The sequence below is a fragment of the Vespa mandarinia genome, chromosome 21 (genome assembly GCF_050613455.1).
Source record: "Vespa mandarinia isolate Hongniang chromosome 21, ASM5061345v1, whole genome shotgun sequence".
NCBI classification, from domain to species: Eukaryota; Metazoa; Arthropoda; class Insecta; order Hymenoptera; family Vespidae; genus Vespa; species Vespa mandarinia.
The window spans coordinates 3,420,001-3,430,243 of record NC_140830.1 but is presented as its reverse complement, the minus strand read 5'-3'; the positions used below and the strand labels follow the sequence as shown (position 1 = coordinate 3,430,243).

Genomic DNA, 10,243 nt, shown 5'->3' with positions numbered 1-10,243 from the left:
ATTATCTTGAAAGAAAATCTAATAAAATCTTTATTGACTTTGAATTATCGCTGATTGTTTAACAATAGATTAAAAATCTAAACACGTATCATTGGCAACGTTAGACAGGATTCTAACGGACACTTTAAGTTCGTCCTATCACCACGGCAATCCTGACGATTCTAAAGACGAACCGTGTTAAAGCCGAGCAAAGTAGAAGGGTTGCTCTCCGACGTTCGTAGGGGAATCGACCAATCCTGATTCGTTAAAGTAACGGTAACCAACACTAAGAACTTGTTAGACGATTCGAACGTTTTCTCAGTGTGTTCTCGTGACTAGACCGTTCGTACTGCTTTCGTAGAGTGCAAGAAAACAAAAGCTGGTGACTGTATCGAAGTAGTGGTTCATAAGGAGATTGCTTGTACGTCGACGTAGTGGGAGTTTGGATTTAATGTCGACACGCGACTTCCTGACTGAAACGTTGGCACGCCATCCAAGTCCGACCTCACTTTTTTTCTTTCTTTCATTATTTTATCTTTTGAGATATCTTTTTTTCCTTCTTTTTTTTTTTCCAATTTTGTATAAAGGGTCCACGTGTTATGGATCTTCTTTTTTCTACTTCATAATGATAAGATTTCATTATCTATAGATAATATTTTTAAAATATTTTTTTTATCATTTTGTTTTTTCGTTATCGTTTATTAAAATTCGCTTTTTTCCTTTTTCTTTCTCTTTCTCTCTCTCTCTTTCTCTCTCTCTCTTTCCATTTCGATAGTCCGGTATACAAGTACATAAAGAAAAAGGAAAAAAGAAGTGAAAACTTGAAGAAAACGATTATAAGGCAGATCAGAAACAGTTTTATAAACATATTCAATCATTTGACCTCTCTCCTTATAAATAAGCAGATAACGTATTTCTGTTGGTTATAATCGGATTCAGTTAACGTATAGAAACGCGTATCTTGTCATAGTGATCAACTTGTTTGTCAAATAAGTATATATAAAGATACATAATATAATAGTTGCATAAAAATAAATATTCATATGCATATGCATAAATGATAAGACTGTATGTATATATTATATATTCAGTTATGTAATGTTCTGTTATATAATAATCAACTATATGTATAATATATATTAATAGATATTATATTACACGTAATTATTATCACTTATCATTTTTTTCATATTCGTATGTAGATCTATATTATTTAATATTTCCATTGTTTATTTTGATATTTCGATTAACATATATTCGTTCTAATAAATTAATATATTTTATTAGATTACTATAATACAAATTAATGATAATATATGTAAAACGTTGATAAAAATGCTTACGTTAAACTCTCACATATCTATACTTGGATAAGTTGTTATACTGTTTCGTTCTTCATAAATAACTGGATGATCAGAGTTTTCCTTCACAGTTTTAAGCAAGTTAAACGTGCTTTAAGTTCTACCGACTGTTTTTTTTTATTTGGCAAACATAATATATTGTTAATGATGTTTCATCTTCAAACAAAATGTTTTTCTTTACGTGCTATTAGAAGTATTATCTCAAATACGGGATATTTTCCTGAATATTTGTATCATTCGAATACAGATATTAATGGTGAGTGAAGAAAAATTTTAATCGTTCAATAGAGAGATCAATTAATGAATTTTCAAAACATGGTAGAATATTATTTCATAATGATTTTAGATCAATCAAGTTTTTCGAAATTATTTATCATTCAAAAAAGAAAGAAATCTATTTGTCCAACAATTGACAAACAACATGCTTACTACTATCATCCTGGTAATAAACCATTGAGAAATGAAACAATTGGTCAATTGTTAAAAGAAGCTGCAGAAAAATGGCCTAATCATGAGTGCATAGTTTCTCATCATCAAAAAGTGCGATTAACTTTCTCCGATGTGCTTCTTCGTGTCGACAAATTAGCAGCTGGAATGAAGAAATTGGGCTTGAAGAAAGGCGATAGAATCGGGATATTTGGTCCGAACGATATCGAATGGTTCATCACGTTTTTCTGTTCCACTAGATTGGGTCTGATTAGCACTGCTATTAATTCGGCTTATCAACGAGATGAATTAATTTATTGTTTACAAAAAGTTGGAGCTAAGGCTATTTTCATACCTGTAAAATTTAAAACACAAAATTATGTAAACATGGTTTTGAGTGCCAAAGAATTTTGTCCCGATTTGGAGCATATCATTGTATGGTCAAAAGATCACGTAACGTACGTAAAGAAATTTATGATTATTAGAATTTGTAGAATAATTTATCTTAATTTGATATTCTCTTCATTCATAAAATCTCGTGAAGATTTTACACGTCTATTAATGAATATCGCGTGAGATATCAACTTCGTTTATATTCGTCCTGAAACATTGAAAATTAATTACTTATATGTGTCTGATGATCTTTTTTCTTCTTCCTACTTCTATCTTAATTAAAAATCAATCGAAACATTGGTATCAGGGAGATATTAATCGATTAAAGCAGATATTTTCCAATATGTATTAAATTGTGTTAAATAATGAAATGTCGAGAGTAATTTAAATTTTAAGAGAATTTTAGTTTTATCGAAATTATTCATTGAGTATTGTCGGATAAACAATTCAAAATTGATTTAGTTAAAAAGGTATCGCGTGAGAATTACTATCCATGTCTAGTTTCTTTAAGTTTGCGATATTTATTATATCTCATATCAATTTTTAATGGTTTATCGATCATTTATCAATAGTAATTAGTGGATTATGAAAAATAATAATTTTTAGAAGTTTATGAGGCTTTAAAGTAGAACATAATACGCATTTAATACGATTAGGATTTTTAGGAAATTATACTTAATAATTTTTAATCTTTTCTGGCTCCGAGATTTTCTTACGATAATTTCCATTCTTTATTCGATTTAATTTTCGTTCAGTAATTTGATCGATGAATTATACCTGCAAATAGAATAGATATGTAATTAGGTTAATGAGATAGAGAAAAACTTCTTTTCAATCGATGATTTCAATAGCGACGAAAATGTCAAAGTCATGTTTGCAATCGATCACTTTCTCGTTTTTTCAGTGGTACTCGCCGTTTGATAGACGTAGAATCCTTAGCAAGCAAAATCGAGGTTGAAGCTATCTCTGCGGAACAAGATAACGTCTCCTCTTACGACGCCTGTAACATACAGTTTACTTCCGGTACGACTGGAAAACCGAAAGCTACTTTAATGTCTCATAGATCCTTCGTGAATAATGTTGAACAGGTAAGGATGGATCGTTCTACGATCTTCGAATATGAAGGAATATCAATACAATAAGAATTTTATTTTATTTTATTTCGCTTGATCAAGAGGAACTTATCGTAAAAGAATTTTTCCAAATTTTTTATTTCTCCGAACGAAAAATCCTTTCGATTATGATATTCTTCCAATTTTCTAAATCTTTTCTATACCATTAAAGGCAGTGAACAGAAGAGAGTTACGACTGGGCCACAAAAGTTGCTTAAACGTTCCATTATTCCATGCATTTGGAATTATTTATGGACAAATAAGTACCATACTTTCAGGTTGTACGACGATTTTAGAATCACGTTCGTTCGATCCTATAAAGTCCTTACAAGTAATGGCCGAAGAAAAATGCGACGTGATTTATGGAACTCCGACAATGTGGGTAAGGCTATCTTTTTAATCGTTTTACGATCTAATCTCATTTACGTGCTGAAATTCTATCATTTATTGTATTTTCATTGTTCAGATAAACATGATAAATATACAACAACAATTACGTTTGCCGATACAAGCCCGTATAGGTATAATCGGTGGTGCACCTGTATCTGCTGAACTTCATAAACGTGTTAAAGATATCCTTGGTATCGATGATATGAAGGTATAATTAATATATTAATGACTCGTCATAAAAATTCATTTAGCTTTCATAACTAGTCAGGAAATACACAAGAATAAACGTTTTTTTATCTCATTTCTTATGTTATTATTCTCGTTATTCTCGTTATCAAATAGAAACGAGATTATGCCAGAGAGAAAATAAGCCCTTCTTCTCTTTCTTCTCCTTCGAGAGATAGAGAGAGAGAGAGAGAGAGAGAGAGAGAGAGAGAGAGAGAGAGAGAGAAAAGTCGACGACCCAAGTGGCTCGTTGTTATCTATGCACATATCTTTGTAGCAAGCGCTTGATTCGTATGCATAAAAGCTACTCTAAGGAGGAATATCGCCTTGCCTTTTGCTGCGATCAATATGTAGAGCTTTCTTTGTAAAATGTATTTTTGGACTAAGCCGATTTGGAAAGTGGATTAATCCATTACGATTATTGCTTTCTGAGAATTAGAAGTGATTAAGTGCTCTTGCAATGATTCATATTCTTTTTCATAATATTTTTATTTCATTTTTCATTTCATTTTTTTTTTTTTTTCTTTTTTTAGATAATTTATGGCCTCACTGAACTTACAGGTATTGTTTTTCAAAGTTTACCTGGAGAAGATAAAACGTTAACTGAGAACACGGTGGGATATGTATCAGATAATATCGAAGTTATGGTAAATTATTTGTATCGTGATAATTATATTCGTAAATGTATGGTTTCTTTGTTTTTCTCTCTTTAACTTTTTGCTTTTTACAAGAATAGGTCGTTAATGAGATGGGTGATCCAGTACCATTTGGAACACCAGGTGAACTTTGGGTACGTGGTTATAATAGTATGATCTGTTATTATAAAGATCCCGAGAATACTAAAAAGATTTTGACCGAGGATGGCTGGTTGAAGACTGGTGATCAATTTATTTTACAATCTAATGGATATGGTCAGGTCATAGGAAGAATAAAAGATCTTATTATTCGCGGAGGAGAAAATATTTTCCCTAAGGTAATCATTTATTTATATAATAATATGCACATATATGTATATCGGTATTATGCCAATTTTTTTTTACCCGCTAATTTCTTTTATCTTTATTAACGTAAAGAGATAATATCGTATTAATTTTATTTTAAAAGTAACTTAACAATTTCATTATTGTTAGAAGTGAAATGTATCTAAAATTTTAACTAATCCCAAATGTAATAATTATTTAGGAGATCGAAGACTTTTTAATTACTCATCCAAGTATAATAGAAGCTCAGTGTATAGGAGCTTATGATAAAATATATGGAGAAGAAATTTGCGCATGCATTCGTCTTTTCGAAGGTGCAAGTTTAAGCGAGAAGGAATTGAAAGCATATTGCAAAGGAAAAATAGCACATTTTAAAATACCAAAATACGTTGTCTTCGTGGCTAATTATCCAAAAACTGTAAGTGGAAAAATACAAAAGGGTAAACTTAAAGAGGAATTAGAAGGTAAAGGTGTTATACCTTCCGAGCCAAAATAAAGAAAAAAAACAATATTTAAATATTTATTTTTATATGTAACAACGAGATATTTCATTAAAACAAATTTAATTAGTTTTTCCTTTTCTTTTCCTTTCACCTTTCGATGACATTAATAATAAGCGCGGCAAAATTCGAAGTATCGAGATAGAGGTGAAACGATTATCGATTTTATCGATAAAAAGTGCTACAAGATACCGCAAGGCTGTAGACCAGTCGTATGTTTAGCGTCTCTCAAGAATGAAAATTGTGAATAAGAAGTAGATAAATAGTTTTTACATTTTTTTATGCAATCAATAGAGATTCGTAATGGCCGAATATTTGGCATCGATCTTTGGCACAGAAAAGGATAAGTAAGTTCGATTAAATTTTATATGATTTATATAAAGAGCGATCTAATGCGACCTAACCTCAATTGGGTATATTTTGTACGCAGGGTAAATTGTTCGTTTTACTTCAAAATCGGTGCTTGTCGACACGGAGATAGATGTTCACGTATTCATAACAAGCCAACATTTAGTCAGGTAAAATAACGCCAAATTATAAGCTTTATTACAAGTAATATCATTCTTAAAATTTGTACTTATCAATGTGTGTTTACCAGACGTGTCTACTACAGAATCTTTACGTCAATCCACAAAATTCTGCTAAAAGTGCGGATGGTTCTCATTGTAAGTATAATATATATATATATATACACACACACACACACACACACATGTATTTGATAATTAGCATAATTTTTTATGTTTACTTTTAGTGGTGGCAAATGTATCGGACGAAGAAATGCAAGAACATTACGACAACTTTTTTGAAGACGTGTTCGTAGAGTGCGAGGATAAATATGGAGAAATTGAGGAAATGAATGTTTGCGACAATTTAGGAGATCATCTGGTAGGGAATGTTTACATTAAATTTCGTAGAGAAGAAGACGCAGAGAGAGCAGTTAACGATCTAAATAATCGTTGGTTTGGTGGTAGACCAGTTTATGCAGAATTATCTCCTGTTACCGATTTTCGAGAAGCTTGCTGTCGTCAGTACGAAATGGGGTAACTAATAATATAAAAAAATACATATTCTATATATAGCTAATATGTTTATCATAAATGCAAATCTAATCGGTCATACAATTTTCAGCGAATGCACTCGATCTGGATTTTGTAATTTCATGCATTTGAAACCTATTTCAAGGGAACTTCGTCGATACTTGTACAGTCGTAAAAAAGGAGGAAAAATTCGATCTAGATCTCGTTCTCGGTCTCGGGGACGCGATCGTAAACGTAGATCTCGATCTCGTGACAGAAGATCCAGATCGAAGGATCGTAAAAGACGAGACGATAAAGGCAGGGATGGGCGATCTGGACGTTATTAATAATTATTCTTTAATAATTTTTACATACATAATACATCGTGCATTTAATTCAAATACTTGATTATGACTATCAGGTATCTTTATTACATAGTGTGCAAGTTTCAATCGATCCTTGCGATTATGTAAATTTGACCAAATGAAAGAAAAAGATTTATGAATATATTACATATTGTAGAGAAAGCAACGCGATAATTTAGATTATTGTTTTTATATTTTTTATTGAAGGATAGTAAAAAAAAGGATTTTATATTAATCCCATATAATATGTAATCAATGGAGCATGTAGTATAATATTATGATGACAAATATTAATCTTAAGCTTTTCACGTGAACTGTATATTATTAATTGTGCAATCTTGATAAGGACACGCACAAGTTTGTTTATACTTTTGTAGAAAGGAAAAATCATGCAATACGATCAAATTCTGATATGAAAATATTGCATTTGTATTTCACGAATTTTCGTTAATGTGCACGTAAAGAGGCAATCATTGTCGGTAATTAATGTCGACGATAAGGTAGTTTGGGGAAAGTGTTCGTAGCGCCACCTGAAGAAAATTCCTGGAAACTTCGTAATAAGTTACAACGCTTTGCTCTATTTTATCGATAATTTATCGACAGTTATCGACTTACCATCATTATATAGGTGTTATCATGTAGTAAAAATGATCAAAGTTTTCATTGAAATTTCTTTGATTCGCGATACAGAAGATGAAACGAGTGGACGAAATGCATATATCTTCGATATCGTCATTCATTGCCAACCCTTAGATACTACAGATGGATGATGCTTCGGAACAAGAGATGGTAGCACTAAGTTTTATCCCTTTAAAGTAATATTTATCCAATTGAGATTTTTTTTTTACCTAAACCAAATTACGATATCGGTATTATAATTATTATAATATTATTTTGTCTTTTTTAATATAATTAATTCATAGGCTCGAACGTTTCACGTTTTATAAGAAGACTCGAAAAAGAAGAGGATCGAAATCGATGTATCCGGGCACGTGTTTTCAGGTAGATCTAATTGGCCTGGAGGGTTTCAGAGCAAATGTGGACCATTTCAGCGTCGGGCTGTGCATCGAACAGCCGTGCATTACCGCGGCAGATGGTGCTCGTCGTGATTGCAGCTGCTCTCAGAAGAACACCTGCCGTGGCCGTTCTCTCTGCCAACTATCGAGATGCACCGTATCACTGTCAGTCCTTTTCGAGCTCCTCTCTACTCCTCCCCCCTCCCCTCTCTATTCCATTTCTCTATCTTCTTGCATTCTCCGTCTGTCGGATCCACATTATATTAGGTATGTTCATTTAACGATCTGTCTATCTTGGATTATTTAATTCGAAATTACTCCAATCCGGAATTATTGCTCTAAATTTATTGAAAGATAATTGTTAAAGAAACAAAATCTTTTCCATTAGTTTTCAAGTACTTTTTTTTTTGTTTTTTATTTTTCGAACTATGGTAGTATAGTTTTCATTTAAGCGCAGACGTATATATCTTTTTGTTAGTCCAATACGGCTTACAAATCGATGTCGGTGGATTTTTACACGCAGCTAATATCGATGCATAAAACTTCCTAGCGTCGGTAATCTCCACGCTGATATCTGTTTTACGATCCGACCTGCGATATGGCAATGGTCATAAAGCATCGAGTCGATCGATCGCAATGATTGGAAGTCATAAGCGAACGAATTTCATTGGGTCGATTCTGATAGGTGCAATGAAACTTCTAATATTAATCTCATATTTATGTTATCATTAATATTACTTCCCGTATACTTATTGTATAGTACATTAGAAAGGAGGATCGATCAATTGAAATGAAAGAAAAATTAAGAGAAGAAATTAAATAAAATTAAGAAAGAAAAAAAAGAACAGAACGATGATACTTTTTCTATTCGTTAAAGCAAAAACGACGAGGCAAGAGAAGAGATGAGGATGAAAATGAAAGGTGGGGAAGGGATGCAATGTTGCTCGGTAACCGGCCCACCCAAAGACCATAATTAATCCTGGCGATTTGCCAGAGAATCGAATCGTGGGGAAGAGCTTTGCTTGCTCTCGTTCGAAAAAAATTTCGGGAGATAAAATACGCCGGGAGAAAATTGCACGAGTAAGGATGGACACTTTTGACCATGATTTCCCTCGTCGAGGAATGACGAGCTAACGAGCTGTCAAACGTCAAACGTCAAACGTCAAACGTCAAACGTCAAATGTATCGAAAGCTCACGTTATTGACTTCCTCCTTTTTTCTCTTCCTTCTCCCATCATCTCATTAACTTCGAATTTGGCACGATGTGACGTCATTATCGCATAATTAATATTAATCATAATATAGTATGAGATATAAATATAGAACTACCTATAGTATGCATATTTATATATATATATATATATATATATATATATATATATATCCGTGAGAGAGAGCGAGAGAGAGAAAGAGAGAGGTATTTGAAAAAGAGAAAAAACGAGAGAGAGAGAGTTTTTCAAAGCAGACTCTATGAGAGAAGTTGTTCATTCGAAAACAAAGAGAAAAAAGGAAAAAAAATGTTCTGTAGCAGCCATTTAATCGCGAAACCGGTGAATGCCGGTGCATCGTAAAAAGAAAGAGATAGATAGATAGATAGATAGAGAGAGAGACAGAGAGAGAGAGAGAGAGAGAGAGAAGGTGAAAAGCCTGATTGAATCCTGGCTATGCGTGTGTAAAGCAGGTATCCGTTTGTTTTCTCGAATTTGGCGGAGTATATCCTTTTGATCGGTTACTTTTGGCCATCGATCGATCATATAGAGAATCCATTAAAAAAATGAAAGTTGATACTATTCGTACACTTTGCATTATGTTTATCTTTCCTCTCCTAGATATTTTCATCTTTTACCTTGGAAAAACGGGGCCATTTGTTAATTATCTTTAGAAACGAATGTAGCCGACCATTTATGTTACTCCATAATTCATATTTAATTTGTGAGTATGGTAAATGCCGCAGGCGCTTTTTCTAGAAGGGATAATATCGATCCGGTTAGTTTTTCCGCTAAGAATTGTTTCTTTTTATTTGACAGTAGGACGTTTTGCAGTCGTAATTATTTACATTAGTTTTCTCTTTTTAACCAGATGAGTTATTGCGCGCGCGTGTGATGTAGTTATTATTTTTCTTTCATTAACAATTGCATGCTATTGAAAGTTATGTAAAAACGTATCAACCGCCGTAATAGCGAACGTCCCTACATGAATATAGATAAATTTATATAATTTTCATAATCGGATTTTGGTTAGGATGTATAATTCGTTATGGACGTCCTTTCTATTCGCAAGAATGTTATAAATCGGTGGCTATCAGATTTCACGCATCCCCGGCTTAAATTTTCACACGAGAGTGATCCTTTCGCCGGCACCTCTTTTATCTGGATACCAGAATATCGACTCTTTTCATCGATTCTAACCGATTATATCGTTTCGTTCGAACGTGCGACGCGCGGAGTCGAGTATTATGCTTACGAAGCGCGCTACCG

The 10,243-nt window shown here is 32.8% G+C and overlaps 2 protein-coding genes across 5 annotated transcripts in view; both read left to right on the top strand.

Annotated features, from left to right (window-relative positions):
- The first annotated feature begins 306 nt into the window (after positions 1 to 306).
- Positions 307 to 5,403, top strand: Acsf2 (Acyl-CoA synthetase family member 2). 3 transcript variants are annotated; one of them, XM_035871698.2, is made up of 9 exons: positions 307 to 400; positions 1,412 to 1,596; positions 1,687 to 2,224; positions 3,064 to 3,247; positions 3,444 to 3,653; positions 3,738 to 3,869; positions 4,420 to 4,533; positions 4,623 to 4,859; positions 5,069 to 5,403. In XM_035871698.2, exons 2-9 carry the CDS (start codon positions 1,485 to 1,487, stop codon positions 5,360 to 5,362), a joined length of 1,821 nt encoding a protein of 606 aa, XP_035727591.2. In that variant the 5' UTR covers positions 307 to 400; positions 1,412 to 1,484; the 3' UTR covers positions 5,363 to 5,403. The 3 variants fall into 3 exon arrangements, with proteins under 3 accessions (XP_035727591.2, XP_035727589.2, XP_035727588.2); XM_035871696.2 differs by having other exon boundaries at positions 342 to 476; XM_035871695.2 differs by lacking the exon at positions 307 to 400 and having other exon boundaries at positions 1,267 to 1,596.
- Positions 5,404 to 5,564: 161 nt separating this feature from the next.
- Positions 5,565 to 10,243, top strand: part of LOC118443970 (splicing factor U2af 38 kDa subunit-like) — a 5,649-nt gene continuing 970 nt past the window's right edge. Inside the window, exons 1-6 of one of the 2 annotated variants that reach the window (XR_014983436.1) lie at positions 5,565 to 5,713; positions 5,797 to 5,884; positions 5,965 to 6,031; positions 6,121 to 6,409; positions 6,498 to 8,033; positions 8,644 to 10,243. The exon at positions 8,644 to 10,243 is cut by the window's right edge and continues 889 nt beyond it. Coding sequence is in view for 1 of the 2 variants with exons in the window: in XM_035871712.2 (XP_035727605.1) it covers positions 5,670 to 5,713; positions 5,797 to 5,884; positions 5,965 to 6,031; positions 6,121 to 6,409; positions 6,498 to 6,732 (723 nt within the window). In the remaining variant the exon portion in view is untranslated. Of the gene's footprint in view, positions 5,714 to 5,796; positions 5,885 to 5,964; positions 6,032 to 6,120; positions 6,410 to 6,497 lie in introns of both variants that reach the window. The other variant, XM_035871712.2, reaches the window with a different exon arrangement.